The sequence below is a fragment of the Eutrema salsugineum genome, unplaced genomic scaffold, assembly GCF_000478725.1.
Source record: "Eutrema salsugineum unplaced genomic scaffold, Eutsalg1_0 scaffold_1, whole genome shotgun sequence".
Taxonomy (NCBI): Eukaryota; Viridiplantae; Streptophyta; class Magnoliopsida; order Brassicales; family Brassicaceae; genus Eutrema; species Eutrema salsugineum.
Genome location: NW_006256909.1, coordinates 11,808,894 through 11,827,130, shown reverse-complemented (window position 1 = coordinate 11,827,130; position 18,237 = coordinate 11,808,894). Strand labels below are relative to the sequence as shown.

At 41.6% G+C, this 18,237-nt stretch overlaps 4 protein-coding genes across 6 annotated transcripts; all 4 read left to right on the top strand.

Moving 5' to 3' along the window:
- The first annotated feature begins 698 nt into the window (after positions 1–698).
- On the top strand, positions 699–2,104 carry LOC18028814 (disease resistance protein RLM3). The gene is made up of 2 exons (XM_006414454.2): positions 699–1,205; positions 1,292–2,104. The coding sequence occupies exons 1-2, from the start codon at positions 895–897 to the stop codon at positions 1,551–1,553; spliced, it is 573 nt and encodes a 190-aa protein (XP_006414517.2). The 5' UTR covers positions 699–894; the 3' UTR covers positions 1,554–2,104.
- Positions 2,105–8,222: 6,118 nt separating this feature from the next.
- Positions 8,223–12,277, top strand: LOC18028813 (protein SUPPRESSOR OF npr1-1, CONSTITUTIVE 1). Of its 3 annotated transcripts, none has more exons than XM_024148813.1 (5): positions 8,223–9,197; positions 9,322–9,630; positions 9,789–10,165; positions 10,563–11,706; positions 11,801–12,277. In XM_024148813.1, the coding sequence occupies exons 1-2, from the start codon at positions 8,367–8,369 to the stop codon at positions 9,568–9,570; spliced, it is 1,080 nt and encodes a 359-aa protein (XP_024004581.1). In that variant the 5' UTR covers positions 8,223–8,366; the 3' UTR covers positions 9,571–9,630; positions 9,789–10,165; positions 10,563–11,706; positions 11,801–12,277. The 3 variants fall into 3 exon arrangements, with proteins under 3 accessions (XP_024004581.1, XP_024004580.1, XP_024004579.1); XM_024148812.1 differs by having other exon boundaries at positions 9,789–10,271; XM_024148811.1 differs by lacking the exons at positions 8,223–9,197; positions 9,322–9,630 and having other exon boundaries at positions 9,791–10,271.
- Positions 12,278–12,552: 275 nt separating this feature from the next.
- On the top strand, positions 12,553–14,710 carry LOC18028812 (plant UBX domain-containing protein 5). Its single transcript, XM_006414452.2, has 4 exons — positions 12,553–13,122; positions 13,478–13,772; positions 13,950–14,045; positions 14,160–14,710. The coding sequence occupies exons 1-4, from the start codon at positions 12,620–12,622 to the stop codon at positions 14,547–14,549; spliced, it is 1,284 nt and encodes a 427-aa protein (XP_006414515.1). The 5' UTR covers positions 12,553–12,619; the 3' UTR covers positions 14,550–14,710.
- A 306-nt stretch (positions 14,711–15,016) lies between these two features.
- On the top strand, positions 15,017–17,726 carry LOC18028811 (serine/threonine protein phosphatase 2A 59 kDa regulatory subunit B' gamma isoform). The gene is made up of 3 exons (XM_006414451.2): positions 15,017–15,419; positions 15,556–16,919; positions 17,002–17,726. The coding sequence occupies exons 2-3, from the start codon at positions 15,747–15,749 to the stop codon at positions 17,377–17,379; spliced, it is 1,551 nt and encodes a 516-aa protein (XP_006414514.1). The 5' UTR covers positions 15,017–15,419; positions 15,556–15,746; the 3' UTR covers positions 17,380–17,726.
- The last annotated feature ends 511 nt before the right edge of the window (positions 17,727–18,237 follow it).

Here is an 18,237-nt window from a genome sequence, read left to right as displayed (position 1 = left end):
CTTCTCAAAAGTTAAAAACTTATATCCCCCACAAATTCAAAATTCAAAACTTCAGAACATACAAGTCTGTTTTTATTCGATTAAATGCTTAATTACCAATCAACTATATCAACCATTTCAATTTGATGTTAAACCTAAATTAAACTTGGTTACAACCAAATCCAACATAATTCTCCGGCCCCAAAAAACAACCCAATTAAAAAAAAAAATCTCAAAAAAATCATCTTTCTCCAAATTTTATATCTGATTTGCCCGTAAGATTGATTTCAGGAAGATAATCAAGAAAATTTTTTTTTTATCTATTTTCTACATTTATTTTTCGATTTTGATTTTTATAATTGTTATGAAAATTATTAAAATAATAATTTTAATTAAAATAGTTAATTTTCAAACGATTTATATATGAATTATGAGTCTTGTGACTGTGCTTACTTGGCTATAGGCCTATGGGCCATAGGTTTTATTTATTTATTTATTTGTTCAAATTGCCTACGGCCCATGAATAGCTCTTCTCTTTTCCTCTCTTTTTTTTTGACATCTATTTTCTTTTTCAATTGACGGATAAAAAAAATTTATGGTTTGAATGGAAAGTGGAAAATCAGCTCGAAATTTCCTTAAGTCTTCTTCAACGCGTCAATCAACGCTGCCAAGTTTCTCCTTGAGTCCTTCCTTTCCCACTATGTCTCTGCTACTGTTACAATACTGTCCACACTTCGTCTCTATACGAGTTTCAAAATCTCTTCTCTATCATTTTCCATGGGGCTTCTTCTTCCTCTTCTCGTACCTGGAGATACGATGTTTTCCCGAGTTTCAGCGGTGAAGATGTACGCAAATCATTCCTCAGCCACCTTCTCGAGAAGCTCAATCGCAAATTGATCATTACATTCATAGACCATGGCATCGAGAGAAGCAGACCCATCGCACATGAGCTTTTATCGGCGATTAATCGTTTTCTCAAAGAACTACGCTTCTTCGACCTGGTGTTTGAATGAATTGGTGGAGATCCACATGTGCTTTAAGGAACTGAATCAAATGGTGATTCCGATTTTTTACGATGTGGATCCTTCTGATGTTAGAAAACAGACCGGAGAATTCGGAGAAGGGTTTGAAAAAACTTGCAAAGGCAAATCAGATGATCATAAAGAAAGATGGATCCGAGCTTTAACAGAGGTAGCAAATTTGGCCGGAGAGGATTCTCGGAATTGGTATGTTGCTTTTTAATTGTCTTTGCATAGATTTCGATTGTTCTTACGATTACTTCTTGATTGGGTTTTTCACCATTAATATTTAGGAGTGATGAAGCAAACATGATTGAAAAAATCGCCAAGGATGTGTTGAATAAGCTCATGACATCATCAAATGATTTTGGTGACTTTGTTGGGATTACAGCTCATTTAGAGAAATTGAATTCGGTTTTGAGTTTGGAATCTGAGGAAGTGAGAATGGTAGGAATTGTGAGGGCTTCAGGGATTGGTAAGAGTACCATAGGAAGAGCTCTATACAGTCAACTTTCTGGTAGATTCCACCATCATGCTTTCGTCTCTTATACGTGATACGATCATGGACCCGGAGGACGACCCAGACAAGGGAATCGAGGTTCCGGAAGCACATTTGGCCGTACCGGATGGACCTATGACGCGATCCAGAGCTAAGAAGCTGGCAGGGACGGTTCAGGCTGTTCTTAATGGGATCAAGATCGGACCAGGCGACCCAGCATCACCCAAGATTGTGACCGTGCTCATGAACGCCGTAACTAATCCGGTCCGGGTGATGGCTTAATACTCTTTTTCCTTACACCCGGGTTTGTCCCAATGGGTTTACCGGGTGGGGATTTAATGAGGTTAAGTCCATTGCCCATCTCTCGACCTAGGTTTGTTTGCGGTCTGGTTCATGGATCGGCAGCGCAAGAGTCATTTCGGCTTGGCAATTCAAGAGTCAGTCAAAGGCCAGCCGAAGAATCAGTCATTAGCTTATTTATTTCAGTTAAAGACTTTATTAAATTTTCTGTAATTTTTGAGTTTGTCTCTTGGACTACTCCGCCTGCTATATAAAGGCTTGTACCCCTTCTCATTTTCGCCATTCACTTATCAAATAAAATTGAGATTTCTCCTTTGTTCTTTTTGAACTTTTCGATTCCTTAGGTGGTTAGCCTCTTGAATCATTTCGGTTTATCAAGTTCAATCCATAGAACTTGACGCAGCCTTCGCCTGCAAAGTTTAAGTTTCCGTTAGTAGTAATCGGGGTTTAGGGATTTTCGGGAATCCATTTCCCACGCCCTAACATCCTTTTACCAGCGAACTCTTTCTCTTTTTCCTCCCCCTTGTTCCAAGTTATTCTCCGCGAGTTTGGGCCTAAGGATTTTTGGGATTTATTTCTCACGCCTTAGCATCTGCTCCGAGATCCAGCTGGAGTCAAGGATCTATCCATCTGATACCGACCAAGTGTGTGCCGTTCTTTGGGAATTCGTATCAAGTGGTATCAGAGCCACGCACTTGAAGAAAGCGGTATTATCTATCTTTTTGTCTTTTCAAATTCCGTCTTATCCTTTCTTTCTTTTGTAATTCCAGATCTATCTAAAAAAAAAAAAAAAAAAAAGAAGTTTAAAAAAAAAAAAGATCTGTGGAAAATCAAAAAAATTATTTTCTATCTATCTTCTCTTCATAATTGCTTGATATTCTGAATTGGTTTAGAGATCTACATCGAGTTTTTGATTTAGTTCCCTTAGAACCAAGGAGAGTCTCTTGAGTGTTGTGAGATCCTTAAGAGAGTTGAGTGAAACACCGAGTGAAACACTTTGCGAGAATTTTTTGCTAACTTGTTTGTTTGTTTGTTTTGCGAGGTATTATATGTCTTCTAGCGACGATCCATCCACTATTCGGTCAAAAGAAGTAAGAAAAGTCACTATGAACCATAGGCTGGACCAGATTACTCAGCTGCTGGATCACATGAATCAGTGTATGGAACGGTTGGAAGTGGACCAGCCTAGACGGGACAGAGGAGCTGATCGCAGTGATCAGGAGGACCCAACCCGGAGGGAGAGAAATCATAACCGGAATGAGTTTGTCGGAGACAACCCATTTTACGCTGACGGACATACCTCGGGTGGTAGTCAGATACGACCCAGACGCGGCCGAGAAGATAGATGTGGTCAAAACAATTTGCCGAACCACGGTCGTGAACGAAATAACCCAGATCCAACCCGCGGTCGTAACCGGGACGAGGCTCGACAAGACCGTAATGATCAAGGCCGGGGACAATACGAACCTGAACCAGTCCAAGCCCGAAACGACAATGACCTTGGAGGCATGAAGCTGAGGGTCCCATCTTTCTATGGTACAACCGATCCAGACGCGTTCCTTGAGTGGTAAAAGAAGATCAACATTTTATTTGGTTGTCAGAACTTCTCAGAAAGAAAGAAGATCAACCTGGCCGCCACCGAGTTCCATGGGTACGCGGTAGACTGGTGGGACCAAGTTGTTACCAACCGGAGAAGGAACGGTGACCGACCGGTTGAAACTTGGGATGAGATGGCACGAATGATGAGACGCAGATTCGTACCAAGCCACTACCATCGGGAGTTGCACACTTGACTCAGACGTTTGACCCAGGGATCCAAGAATGTTAAGGAGTATTACCAAGAGATGGATCGGCTAATGCTAAAAGCCGATACGGTAGAACCAGAGGATGCGACAATGGCCCGGTTCTTGAGTGGCCTCAACCGTGATATACAAGACCGTATGGAGTTGCAGGACTATCAGGACATTGGCGAGATGTACCACAAGGCAGTACTAGTGGAACAACAGCTGAAACGCAAAGGCACCAACCGACCCGCATATGGTTCCAGTTCGCGACCAACAGATAAGCCGAGCTACCCATCTCGATCCGATGCTAAGCCCATATCGGATTCCAAACCCAGCTCTTCTACACCCGACTTCAAAGGAAAAGCCGAGGCTACACTGGCTAGACACCGCGACATCGAATGTTTTAAGTGTCGAGGTAAAGGTCATTATGCTTATAAATGTCCGAACCAATGAACCATGTTGCTTCTTGACTCAGGTGAAATCGTGTCCGATGGAGAGGATACTGGACCGATTTATGACGATGAGGAAGATGAGGAACGAGCAGCAGAAGGTGAATTGCTCGTTGCCCGGAGAGTCCTACTAGCTCAAGAACCCGTAAAAGAGGAAGATCAGCGCGAGAACCTATTTCATACCCGGTGCTTGGTAAAGGGTAAGGTCTGCAACCTGATCATCGATGGAGGCAGCTGTACGAACGTGGCAAGCACTACAATGGTGGAGAAACTTGGCCTGGAGACGCACAAGCACCCGCAGCCTTATAGTCTCAGATGGCTAAACAACCAAAGGCACCTGAAGGTCACCAAGCAGGTCTCGGTTTCATTATCTATCGGACGGTACGAGGATGAGATCATGTGTGATGTGTTACCAATGGAAGCTGGTCATATCCTTTTGGGCCGACTTTGGCAGTATGACCGCAAGGCCATTCATGATGGCTTCTCCAACAAATACATGTTCGAACACCAAGGCCGCAAGATCACCCTAGCGCCTTTGTCTCCGCAAGAGGTCTACCTAGACCAGATCAAACTCGAGCAAAGCCACAAAGGAAAAAGCGTTGTGAGTGACCATCTAAACACTTCCACTAAATCTGAGAGTGAGAAAAACCCCAGAAACGGCCTTAGAGAGTTTACCCGTGAGAAAAAAAATCCTTTTTGTGAGGCCAAGTGAACTTAAGCACGCCGTGCTTACGAGACAATCCTTTGTCTTGTTAATGTTTAGAAATGCTTTGGCTAGCCTTACTGACCGTGAGCCGGATCTTCCGAGCAGCGTTTTGCCTCTTTTGCAGGAATACAATGACGTCTTTCCAGAAGAAAGCCCAAGTAGATTACCTCCCATCCGCGGAATAGAACATCAGATCGATTTTGTTCTTGGTGCGTCCTTGCCAAACCGACCCGCGTATCGAACCAACCCTGTTGAAACAATGGAACTACAGTGGCAGGTCGGAGAGCTGATGGAGAAAGGACATATACGAGAGAGTATGAGTCCTTGCGCGGTCCCGGTCTTACTTGTGCCAAAGAAGGATGGCACTTGGCGTATGTGTATTGATTGTCGTGCAATCAACAATATCACGGTAAAATACAGACATCCCATTCCTCGTTTGGATGATATGCTTGATGAATTTCACGGATCTTGTCTTTTTTTCTAAGATAGATTTGAAAAGGGCTATCACCAAATAAGGATGAAAGAGGGGGACGAATGGAAAACAGCCTTTAAGACAAAGCATGGGCTTTGTGAATGGTTGGTAATGCCGTTTGGCTTAACCAACGCCCCTAGCACTTTCATGAGACTTATGAACCATGTCTTGCGGTTGTTCATAGGCGTTTTTGTCGTTGTGTACTTTGATGATATCTTAGTCTATAGCAAGAACTTGACTGAGCACTTAGAGCATTTGCGGTTAGTCTTAGAAGTGCTTAGGAAGGAGCAATTGTTTGGGAACTTGAAAAAGTGTACTTTTTACGCGGATAGTGTTGTGTTCCTAGGCTTTGTTGTAGGTGCCAATGGGGTCCAGGTCGACGAAGAGAAGATCAAGGCGATCAAAGACTGGCCCAGTTCCAAGACGGTTGGAGAGGTCTGAAGCTTTCATGGCCTGGCCGGTTTCTACCGACGGTTTGTAAAGGACTTCAGTACCATAGCAGCGTCTCTCACCGAAGTAATCAAAAAGGACGTTGGATTTAAATGGGGCACGGCACAAGAAGAGGCGTTCCAACTCCTTAAAAACAGGCTAACTCATGCACCTCTACTTTCTTTGCCTGATTTTATGAAAACCTTTGGTGCGGTCCTAATTCAGTGAGAAGCTTGGTGGCGCGACCTTGAACTATTCCACCTACGACAAGGAGCATTATGCCTTGGTCCGTGCGCTCCAAACCTGGCAACACTACCTCTGGCCAAAGGAGTTTGTGATTCATACGGATCATCAATCTCTTAAACACCTCAAGGGCCAGCAGAAACTGAATAAGCGGCATGCCAGATGGGTGGAGTTTATTGAAACGTTTCCGTACGTGATCCAGTACAAACAGGGAAAGGAAAACGTTGTGGCCGACGCCTTGTCCCGCAGATACACCCTGATCTCGACCTTAGACGCCAAGGTCCTCGGTTTTGAAATGATCAAAGAAGCTTACACCTCCGATCCAGATTTCCAGGAAGTTTATCAATCCTGTTCTAAATTTGCCACTGGAAAATATTTTCGGAGTGATGACTTCTTGTTTTATGAAAACCGTCTTTGTATACCTAATGTCTCCCTTCGTGATCTGCTTGTTAGGGAAGCTCATGGCGGCGGTTTGATGGGACACTTTGGAATGGCCAAGACTCTTAGTGTGGTCCAGGATCATTTCTTCTGGCCGCATTTGAAAAGAGATGTGGAAAGAATTTGCGGCCGATGCATCACCTGTAAGTATGCGAAATCCAAAAGCCAATCCCCAGGTATGTACACTCCCTTACCCATTCCTAGCTCTTCTTGGATGAACATTTCTATGGATTTTATGTTAGGATTACCAAGAACTAGGACGGGTCGGGATTCTGTCTTTGTTGTGGTCGATAGGTTCTCAAAAATGGCGCACTTTATACCTTGTCATAAGACTGATGATGCGTCTAATGTGGCTGATTTGTTCTTTAGAGAAGTGGTTAGGTTGCACGGAATGCCTAAGACTATAGTTTCTAACCGCGATGTTAAATTCCTTAGTTATTTTTGGAAAACACTTTGGTCAAAACTAGGTACTAAGTTATGCTTTTCCACCACTTGCCACCCATAGACCGACGGCCAAACCGAGGTCGTTAATAGAACCTTGTCCGCACTACTTCGTTCTGTTATTAAAAAGAACCTTAGGACGTGGGAAGATTGTCTACCACATGTAAAATTTGCTTATAACCATGCGGTTCATTCTACTACATTTTTCTCCCCGTTTCAAATGGTTTATGGTTTTAACCCTCTTACTCCTCTTGATCTTACGCCTTTACCTATGTCTGAGCGTGTAAGTATAGATGGAAAGAAAAAGGCCGAGCTTGTCAAGCAGATTCATGAGAAGGCCAAGCAGAACATTGAAAGGAAGACCGAGGTTTACAAGAAGCATGCTAATAAGGGCCGGAGCCAAAAAGTGTTCGAACCAGGCGATCTAGTATGGGTCTACTTGAGGAAGGACAGGTTTCCGGAGGAAAGGAAGTCCAAGTTATTACCTCGTGTGGATGGTCTTTTTACGGTCCTTGAGCGGATCAATGACAACGCCCATAAGATTGATTTACGAGGTAAGTACTTAGTCAGTACCAGCTTCAACATTTCTGACCTTATTCCCTTTGTCGCAGATGGACCAGACTTGAGGACAAGTCCTTTTCAAGAGGGGGAGGATGATACGATCATGGACCCGGAGGACGACCCAAACAAGAGAATTGAGGTTCCGGAAGCACATTTGGCCGTACCGGATGGACCTATGACGCGATCCAGAGCTAAGAAGCTGGCAAGGACGGTTCAGGCTGTTCTTAATGGGATCAAGATCGGACCAGGCGACCCAGCATCACCCAAGATTGTGACCGTGCTCATGAACACCGGCTGTAACTAATCCGGTCCGGGTGATGGCTTAATACTCTTTTTCCTTACACCCGGGTTTGTCTCAATGAGTTTATTGGGTGGAGTTTTAATGAGGTTAAGTCCATTGCTCATCTCTCGACCTAGGTTTGTTTGCGGTCTGGTTCATGGGTCGGCAGCGCAAGAGTCATTTTCGGCTTGGCAATTCAAGAGTCAGTCAAAGGCCAGCCGAAGAGTCAGTCCTTAGCTTATTTATTTCAGTCAAAGACTATGAATTTTTCTGTCATTTTCGAGTTTGTCTCTTGGACTACTCCGCCTGCTATATAAAGGCTTGTACCTCTTCTCATTTTCGCCATTCACTTATCAAATAAAATTGAGATTTCTCCTTTGTTCTTTTTGAACTTTTCGATTCCTTAGGTGGTTAGCCTCTTGAATCATTTCGGTTTATCAAGTTCAATCCATAGAACTTGACGCAGCCTTTGTCTGCAAAGTTTAAGTTTCCGTTAGTAGTAATTGGGGCTTAGGGATTTTTGGGAATCCATTTCCCACGCCCTAACATCCTTTTATCGGCGAATTCTTTCTCTTTATTCCACCCTTTGTTCTAAGTTATTGTCCGCGAGTTTAGGCCTAAGGATTTTCAGAATTTATTTCTCACGCCTTAGCATCTGCTCCGAGATCCAGCTGGAGTCAATGATCTATCCATCTGATACCGACCAAGTGTGTGCCGTTCTTTGGGAATTCGTATCAATACGAGAACACACCGGGATGATTATGGCATGAAGTTGAGTTGGGAAGAACAGATTTTATCAGAAATTCTATGTCAAAAGGACATAAAGATATCTCATTTAGGTATGGTGGAACAGAAGCTGAAGCACAAGAAAGTTCTTATCATCGTTGATGATGTGGTCGATCTTGAATTACTAAAGACCTTGGTGGGACAAACTAGATGGTTTGGATCTGGGAGCAGAATTGTTGTGATAACTCAAGACAGGAAACTTCTAAAGTCTCATAAGATTGACCTTATTTACGAGGTGGAGTTCCCATCGGAAGATCTGGCTCTGCAGATGTTCTGTCGATCTGCTTTTGGGCAAAACCTTCCTCCTTATGGTTACAGGGAACTCGAAGTTGAAGTTGCAAAGCTTTCGGGTAATCTTCCTTTGGGTCTCAATGTCTTTGGTTCTTCTTTGAGAGGGATGGACAAGGAGGAGTGGGTGGAGATGCTACCTAGGCTCCGAAATAGTTTGGATGGAAAAATTGAGAAAACATTTAGAGTCAGCTATGATGGGTTAGATGGTGAAGATCAAGATTTATTCCTTTCCATTGCATGCTTATTCAGTGGTCGTAAAGTCAATCACATAGAAAACTTGCTCGGAGATAGTGCTAAGATTGGGCTTAGAATGCTTGCTGATAAGTCTCTCATACGTATAACACCATCAGACGAGACTGTTTCTTTTCTATCTATGCAACCAGACAAGACTGTTCAAATGCACAGTTTGTTAGAGAAGTTAGGAAAAGAAATTGTTCGTTCAGAGTCCATTAACAATCCAGGAAAACGTCGGTTCTTGGTGGATGCAGAGGATATTTGTGATGTACTTACCGATCATACTGTGAGTTTTCACATATGCTTTTCTTGCCTGACTGACTCTATTTGAATTTAAGAAAGTCATATGGTGTTCGGTCATTATTGTGATTGTTAAGATGCTTTCTTTTTTGTGTGGATTTTTATTTCAGGGCACAGAGAATGTTCATGGCATATATTTTAACATGTCAGAAATCAACGAGCCGTTGTTTGTAGATGAAAATTCATTCAAAGGAATGCGTAATCTCAAATTTCTAAACTTTTACAAAAAGAGGTCAAGGGAGACTGGTGAAAACAGATTGTATTTACCTCGAGACCTTGTTCATTTTCCTCGTAAAGTCAGATTGCTACATTGGGATGAATATCCATCCAAGAGTATGCCTTGTAACTTCAGGGCGTAGAATCTGGTCAAAATCAAAATGATTGATAGTAAGCTTGAGAAGCTGTGGGAAGGAACTCAGGTACTACATTTAACGTTTATTTCATAGTCTTCCACTAGATTAGTTAGTTTTCCATTCCATTTGAAACAAAAACTTGTAATTTTTCATTCTTTTAGTTAATGAAAATATATGGAGGAGGCACCATGTCTGTATTGTTTTCTCTTTTTTTTTTGTTTCAGCTTCTTCGAAGTCTCAAGAAGATGGATATGCGTTGGTCTGCAGATTTGAAAGAGATTCCAGATCTTTCAAAAGCCATAAATCTCGAGAAATTGAATCTTCGGGGATGCACATCTTTGGTGACACTCCCTTCCTCAATTCAAAATCTGAATAAACTGCGGGTATTATCAATGAAGGGATGCTCAAAGCTTAAGGTTCTGCCCGCTGATGTCAACTTGAAATCTCTTGAAAGCCTCGATCTTAGAGGATGCTCTAAGTTGAAAAAATTTCCTCGGATATCAAGGAACATTTCAGAGCTTTTTCTAAGTGAAAATGCGATAGAAGGAGAAGAAGATTGTTTCTGGATTGAGAATCTCTCTCACCTTGTTGACCTCTACTGGTATGGTGTTCCAATGAGATGTATGCCTACCAACTTTCACCCTGAATATCTCACTGAACTTGAAATGAGCTCTAGCAGGCTTGAAAAGTTATGGGGAGGTGTTCAGGTATTTAATCGCAATTCATTGTTAATGTTGTGATTATTTTGTGTGCTCAGGAGGCAAGGCAACTTTCTTGTATTTTGCCTGTCTGTTATATCATCATTAGAGATTTTAATCTTATCATATAACAAATGATGATCAATCAATCTAATTTAACTACTGCAACACATGCAAGGAACCTTTCTTACCTGTTGGATCATTCTTCTTGTTTGCTGTATATGGGAAAAGATTGTATAATTTATTAGTGCTCTTTTGGTTAATTTCAATTGTTTAAGATGTCTCTTGTTTCTTTTTCAGTCGCTTGGAAGTCTCGCAGGGATGGTTTTGTCAGGATGTGAAAGCCTGAAAGAAATTCCAGATCTTTCAAAGGCCACCAACCTTAAATTGATGGAACTCGACAATTGCAAAAGTTTGGTGATGCTTCCTTCTTCAATTAGGAATCTCAAAAACTTGACGATCTTGAGCATGAAAGGATGCATAATGCTCGAGGTGCTACCAACAGACGTCAACTTGGTATCTCTTTGTGACCTCGATCTCAGAGGATGCTCAAAGTTGAGAATTTTTCCTCAGATTTCAACTAGAATAGAAAATCTCTATCTAGACGACACTGCGATTGAAGAAGTTTCTTCCTGGATTGAGAAGATGGGGCATCTCGCTAAACTAACGATGACTCGGTGCAAGAAGTTAAAAAATGTCTCCCCAAATATTTTAAAGAAGATACGTATTAATGCAGACTTTTCAGACTGTGGAGGAATCACAACAATGCATGATCAGTTACCAACGACTATTACTTCTCAGATTGTGGAGGAAGTTATTCCATATCATCTGAGTTCCGGCATGCCGAATTTCAATAATTGCTTCAATTTGGATAGAGATGCACAGGAATTCATCCTACAATCAGTCTTCTTATGTGCTGTTTTACCAGGTGGAGAAGTGCCTACGTATTTCACATATCGAGCTTGTGGAAGTTCCCTGACTATCCCTTTATCTGAGAGCTCTTTTTCTCTTAAAGCTTGCATTGTGATTGGACCTCCAACTCACCCCGAAGATCGTCATGCAGACATCGGAGTTCGCTGGTTTTTTTCGAGGCAAAAAAGGCATAATTCCTTTTTGCAATGAACTGGCCTCATGTAATATGGATCTTCTGGCTTCGTTCTTGTTTCAGCTCTCTGAACAAGAATTCGTTGAATCGCCATCTGAACTGAACGACAACGGTGTACAACTTGAGTTTTACTACCACAGCTATGCTTGTTCCTGCGACAACTTTGGCCCTGACCGCAACACAGAAGCTTGTTGCCTTTTACCTCAGAGGATTAAAGGATGCGGAGTACGACGGGTCGTGAAGTTCTCTTCCTTAAGGGATGGGATATCAGAAATAGAGGACAACCTAGAGTCCAGAGAGAGTGATGAAGACTGTGATAGAAGCAAGAAGCGGATGCGGGTAAAATTTACCATAAGTTGAACTGAAAACTTCTTTTTCTTTTTCAGATTCACCTAGAAATTAGTGTATAATCACTTGATTTATTATGATGCAGATGACAGTTGCAACATCTCAAGAACCTTCCAACTCTCTCTACGGCCAAACTGCAGTTAACTCGGAACTGATGGCTCCGGAATTGGAGCTTTCCTTAGGGCTGGTTGGAGTTTCTGCTCTGGTATCTTCTAGAAGCAAGGTGCCCTCACGATCAAGGAGCTTCCATGATGATGATGGAGTATCACTGTCTCTTTCCCTTACTCCTTTTGATCCCTGTCTCGAGAGAGAATCTTCGTATTTTGATCCCATGATAATCGAACTACAAGACACAGGAACACCCATCGAGGATCCTTCATTGTCTCTGCAGACTGTAAACTTTTTAAGGTAAATGAAACATTTTACAACTCTGTTTTTTTATCCTATTTGAGGATCAACTTGTGATCATCTCCCATGACTATTTAGATAATCACACATTCACACTATGTTCTTTTGGTTTTGTATAGTCAGATCATATTCCAGTTTATTTCGGATTATTCAATGTAAATTTTTTCATACCACTCGGAACTCGAATTTTGTAAATTTTGGTTTGGTTTTGTTCGGTTTAGTGATTTTGGTTCACTAGTTTGATTGATGTTTGATAAACAAAGAAAATGCCCAACTGAAGAGTGAAAAGGCCAAGCCTTTTGGGCCCATTAGAATTGAAATCGTTGATAAATAATGTGACGACGTCGTTTTCTTACAAAACGTATATAAAGAGAAAAGAAGTTTGACGGTCCCGTAAATAAAAGGAAATATATTCCGATCCCGAAGATATATAACAAGAGAGAAGAAAAAGAAATCAGGAAAAGAAAAACTAAAAGAAAACAAAAATTATCGAACGATGGAGGAAAACAAGACGATGACGATGAACGACAAACTGATCACCTCTTTCCTCGAGATCACTTCTTCATCAAGAGAAGAAGCTACTTTCTTCCTTGAAAGTCACCGATGGGATCTAGACGCCGCCGTCTCCACCTTCCTCGACAACGACGCCGCAGCCGCCGCCGATTTACCAACTGGCCCAAACCCTAACCTTCCTCCTTCTTCGATTCCGGCTGCATCTCCTTCTCAATCTCAATCTCCCGATTACTCTCCGTCTGAAACCTCTCCTTCGAGGTCACGATCTCCTTCGCCGCCTTCCCGCGACGCGCCTTACCGTCTCCGATCGAAAGGCGCCGCCTCGCAGAATCAGCAAGCTGACAAACCGTCGGGTAGCCGGAGTACTAGGAGCCGTCAACACGCTGGGAACATCCGTACCTTCGCTGATCTGAACCGTTCTCCGGCTGGTGGTGCAGGTAGTGATTCTGATGAGGCGCAAGAGTATTATACCGGCGGAGAGAAAAGGTAAATTTGTGTACTCATTGTTTTTCTTCTCATTGTTTGTATCCGATGAATTTTTTTCACTTTTATGAGCATACTTAGCACTGTGAGTAAACCTTAAGAAATTTGGGGGAATGGTCATAAATTAAGCAATGTGCTTCCTGGAGGAGACTAATCTATGCACAAAGATGAAGAATTGTGGTATTGATGGATCAGTGATATTGTAGCGATGGCCATATCTTGTGTATAGCTGAATCCATAGGAGAGAGACATGTTCAGACTATATTCATTTGTTTTGTGTGGGCTTTCTGCTCGTCTTTTCAATTCTTTAAAGTTTCTTTGTAGCTAACAGAGATTTTGGGATTGTGCATGTTTTTAGTGGGATGATGGTTCAAGATCCTAGGAAAGCAAAAGACGTCGATGCACTTTTTGAGCAAGCTAGGATGTCAGCTGTTGACAGACCCGTGGAACCATCAAGACCAGCTTCAAGAAGCTTCACTGGAGCTTCGCGATTGTTGTCTGGTGAACCTGTTTCCTCTTCTCCTCAGCAACAGCAACAGCAAGACCAGCCTCAAGTGGTTATGCACTTCATCACTTTCTGGAGGAACGGTTTCACAGTTGATGATGGTCCTTTAAGAAGGTTTGATGACCCCAATAACGCAACTTTTATGGAGGTAATATCCGTACCATAGAACTCGAATTGATCGGTGTATTCTGCAAGACTGAAATGGACTGCTCCTATAAATCAATATTGTTTCACTGATGATAGACACCTAATACATTCAGTTTCTTGCTCTTATCGCGATTTACTTGGACACCAGGAATCCTTATTATATTCATTGTCTTTGCAGAGCATTGCGAAGTCAGAGTGCCCTCGTGAACTTGAGCCAGTAGACAGGAAGATCCGTGTTCATGTCGATCTCATCAGGCGTGAAGAGGATTACACAGTAAGTCTCATTCTCATTCCCTTCCTTTCAATAATACTCTAGACAATTCCAAGCTTTATTCGATGAAGGCCGTATTGTCAAGGTTTCTTAGTTTGTACCTCTCTTGACACACAGGAGCGGTCAAAGCCCAAAAATCCGTTCCAAGGTTTAGGAAGATTACTAGGAGCCAGCGGATTCGGATCAAGCTCTTCAGCTGCAGAACCACGAACTGTACCCGCTTTTATGAACGTAGCACCTGCACCATCAAGAGGGCTCGTTGTTGACCCAGCAGCACCTACTACCTCGATCCAGCTTAGATTGGCAGATGGCACACGGCTTGTATCCAGGTTCAATAACCACCACACCATCAGAGACATTCGTGGGTTCATCGACGCTTCAAGACCAGGTGGCTCCAAAGAGTACCAGTTGCTAACCATGGGGTTTCCTCCTAAACAGTTAACAGACTTGGACCAAACCATCGAGCAGGCTGGTATCGCTAACTCGGTCGTCCTCCAGAAAGTCTAGTTTTTTTTATTAAGATCTCTTCAATTCATGTATCTCTCTGCTTTGTTTTTTTTAATCTTCTGCAATTGTGTAGCTGAGTCAACTATTTGGTCAACGCTCCGAGGATATGTCTCTGTAGGATTTGGATATTATTGAGGTTCATCAAATCTTTATTTCTTTCAGTATCTTGGCATCCCTTTTTTGCAAATCAATTTTGGATCTTTGGCTTCTAAATCGCATTACTAAACGACTCAACTACCAAATCTTTTTTTGAGACAGAATTAATCGTGTTAATCCAATAAGTTATGTATATAAGTTTGGGACTCGTGAATTTACGAATTGACCAGTTACTTCTTAAACTCCACACACATATACGCTCCCTGAAATCAAGGACATAAAGGTAAATTGACCTACCTGCCCCTGCCCATCTGTCGATTCTCTGGTTTTCATTTTCCCGTCTTCCAAAAACTTCTTTTTTTGTGATTAATTTATTTTTCTCTATGTCTGTTATTCGGAATCCGAAGGAAGCCAGAGATTTACAGTGAAATTCAAGGATATAGAGAAAGAGATAGCGAGTGACCATTTTATTAATTTTTCCTATTTTTGTTTCATTACAACCTTAATCCTCCCTATTCTGTTCTGTATCTTCCCAGATTTCCTCTTGCTCTGTGTGCTTCGTTGCCTTTTTCTTCTTTCACCTCTCTCTCTCTCTCTCTCTCTCTTGCTCGATTCAGTTTGGTGGGAGAAAAAAAAAGAAGCCGTTTTTTTTACAGGGTTTTATCACAAGATCCCTTTTTCCTCGAAGCTGGCATTTTTTTTAGGGTTTCTTTGATTTCATCTCGAGTGCCCACCCAGATCTCTCTTTCTATCTCTCTACTCATCTCCCAATTTGTAAGCTGTTCCTTTATCGTTTAAGTCTCCCAAGTTTACATTTTTCTTATTTTACTGGATCTTTTTGACTTAATCTTCAATTCAATTTGCGAGTTTATGCTTCCGATTTTGAAATTTTTGATTCGTTTGCATGCAGGGATGTTCAATGATTAGGGTTTTTATTTAAGAATCAAGAAACTTGGGTTTTAACTGGTTTAGTCGACAAAAGTGCTGAAAACTCTGACGTATTCTGCTAATTTAGGCCTTTGATTTTCTCGTGGCGAAGTAGACAAGAAAAAAGAGGGTTTTAGCCCAATTTGGAGGGCGATAATTAGGTTCTCTGTAACTATGATCAAGCAGATATTTGGGAAATTACCCAGAAAACCTTCGAAATCATCGCACAACGACCCGAATCCAAACGGAGAAGGTAGAGATAATGTGTTTATGGAATCATCTACATCGAATTCACATGGAGCAAATGGCACTGTTCCTGCTTTTCCACCGTTAGTTAACAACAGAACCAATCAAGCCAATAAACCATCGGGAGCTGGTGCGTTTCCGGTTTATGAAGCTTTGCCAAGCTTCAGAGACGTTCCTAGCTCGGAGAAACCGAACCTGTTCATCAAGAAACTGAGCATGTGTTGCGTTGTGTTCGACTTCAGTGACCCATCGAAGAATCTCAGAGAGAAAGAGATAAAAAGGCAGACTTTGCTCGAGCTTGTAGACTATATCGCAACAGTTTCAACAAAGTTCAGCGACGCTGCGATGCAAGAGATTGCGAAGATGGCTGTGGTTAATCTCTTCAGGACGTTTCCTTCCGCGAATCACGAGAGCAAACTCCTAGAAACGCTTGATGCAGACGATGAGGAGCCTGCGCTAGAGCCGGCTTGGCCTCATCTTCAAGTTGTCTATGAGCTTCTCCTCAGATTCGTTGCCTCGCCGATGACCGATGCGAAGCTTGCAAAGAGGTATATCGACCATTCTTTCGTATTGAAGCTTTTGGATTTGTTTGACTCTGAAGATCAAAGAGAGAGAGAGTATCTAAAGACGATTCTGCATCGGATTTATGGGAAGTTCATGGTGCATCGACCTTTTATCAGAAAGGCCATAAACAACATCTTCTACAGATTCATTTTCGAAACTGAAAAGCATAATGGCATCGCAGAGTTGCTGGAGATTCTTGGAAGTATAATCAACGGTTTCGCTTTGCCGTTGAAAGAAGAGCACAAGCTCTTCCTAGTCAGGGCCTTGATTCCACTACACAGGCCTAAATGTGCTGCTGCTTATCATCAACAGCTTTCTTATTGCATTGTTCAGTTTGTAGAGAAAGACGTCAAGCTTGCTGATACCGTCATTAGAGGCCTTTTGAAGTATTGGCCAGTGACTAACAGTTCCAAGGAAGTTATGTTTCTTGGAGAGTTGGAAGAAGTTTTGGAAGCAACTCAAGCTGCTGAGTTTCAGCGATGTATGGTTCCTCTATTCCGTCAAATCGCACGATGCCTCAACAGTTCACATTTTCAGGTACGAGTCTCGGTTTTGTTAATGTCTATAAATACTGCTAATATGTTCATAAAATCATCACAATGTTGGTTTCTTTGTTCAGGTGGCTGAGAGAGCTCTGTTTCTGTGGAACAACGACCACATAAGAAACCTGATTACTCAAAACCATAAAGTGATAATGCCAATTGTGTTCCCGGCTATGGAGAGAAACACACGGGGACATTGGAACCAAGCGGTTCAGAGTCTGACTTTGAATGTGAGGAAAGTATTGGCGGATACAGACCAAGTTCTGTTTGATGAATGCTTAGCAAAGTTCCAAGAGGAGGAAGCGAAGAAAACCGAGGTTGTAGCCAAACGAGAAGTAACATGGAAGCTTCTTGAAGATTTGGCTGCTTCCAAATCCGTGAGCAACGAGGCAGTTCTTGTTCCAAGATTCTCGTCTTCGGTTACTCTTGCCGCTGGGAAACCTTCTGGTAGTTGAAAGCTTTCTTGCTCTTTTACTATCAACAAGAATACTCTCTCAAAAGAGTTGGTATCGATCCATTTGAGCAATCAGGATCGGTTCTTGAAGGGAGAAACCAAAGCGCGATGATCGAAGAAGAGGGCAGTATCATCAGTGAATACTTTTTCTTAACACTTCTTCAGGTTTCTTGATTCATGATCTTCTTTTTTATTTTTTTTATTTCTCAGCTCTTAGAGGAGTTGAAAAACAGTATGTGGTGTAAGAAAAATGGTCTATAGATATAGTTCTTGAGAGGACGACTAAATATATTTATTATTCGTATTGTATTGTGGAACGAAATTGATCTATGAACACAGTTCATCGTTTTTCTTTTGTTAGCTGTATGCTTTTTTGCATTTTTTTTTACCTCTCTTTCATGCTTGTTTTTGTTATTTCTTAGATCAAATTGCTCATTTTAATGAATTTATTCATATCTGTGTTTTTAGTCAATGAGTTGATGATCAATGTCATACTCGAGGACAACTAAAACAACCCAATATATACTTAATTTTACAAAGTCAAAAGTCACCTTCTTTTTTGTTTCAACTTTCAATTTGAAACTTCTTTGCATGTCGTTTATTCAAAGATTCCTTATTGACTTTTAAATTAACCCAATTTGCAAATACTACATGTCCTTTTTGTATTAAATTGCAAGGTTGAACATGTCCCGAATTTAAAAAAAAAAAAGAAGATTAATTTGGTATTTATGAAAAAATAAAAACATCTCATATGCGTTTAATCAACTTTGAGACGGTCGTCTTAAAATATCCACGTACAAAACTAATTTTCAAGACTATTTAATCGTTTTCCCTTTGTTTTGTTTTTGTTCTTTCTGTT

What these genes read in the sequence shown, in the direction of transcription:
- LOC18028813 (XM_024148811.1), top strand. Translation starts at nt 9,810, where the DNA reads ATGGATATGCGTTGGTCTGCAGATTTGAAAGAGATTCCAGATCTTTCA. An exon ending in AGTTATGGGGAGGTGTTCAG is followed by an intron (nt 10,272 to 10,562) that starts GTATTTAATCGC and finishes TTTCTTTTTCAG; the next exon opens with TCGCTTGGAAGTCTCGCAGG.
- LOC18028812 (XM_006414452.2), top strand. Translation starts at nt 12,620, where the DNA reads ATGGAGGAAAACAAGACGATGACGATGAACGACAAACTGATCACCTCT. An exon ending in ATAACGCAACTTTTATGGAG is followed by an intron (nt 13,773 to 13,949) that starts GTAATATCCGTA and finishes TTGTCTTTGCAG; the next exon opens with AGCATTGCGAAGTCAGAGTG. An exon ending in GGCGTGAAGAGGATTACACA is followed by an intron (nt 14,046 to 14,159) that starts GTAAGTCTCATT and finishes CTTGACACACAG; the next exon opens with GAGCGGTCAAAGCCCAAAAA.
- LOC18028814 (XM_006414454.2), top strand. Translation starts at nt 895, where the DNA reads ATGGCATCGAGAGAAGCAGACCCATCGCACATGAGCTTTTATCGGCGA. An exon ending in GGAGAGGATTCTCGGAATTG is followed by an intron (nt 1,206 to 1,291) that starts GTATGTTGCTTT and finishes ATTAATATTTAG; the next exon opens with GAGTGATGAAGCAAACATGA.
- LOC18028811 (XM_006414451.2), top strand. Translation starts at nt 15,747, where the DNA reads ATGATCAAGCAGATATTTGGGAAATTACCCAGAAAACCTTCGAAATCA. An exon ending in TCAACAGTTCACATTTTCAG is followed by an intron (nt 16,920 to 17,001) that starts GTACGAGTCTCG and finishes TTCTTTGTTCAG; the next exon opens with GTGGCTGAGAGAGCTCTGTT.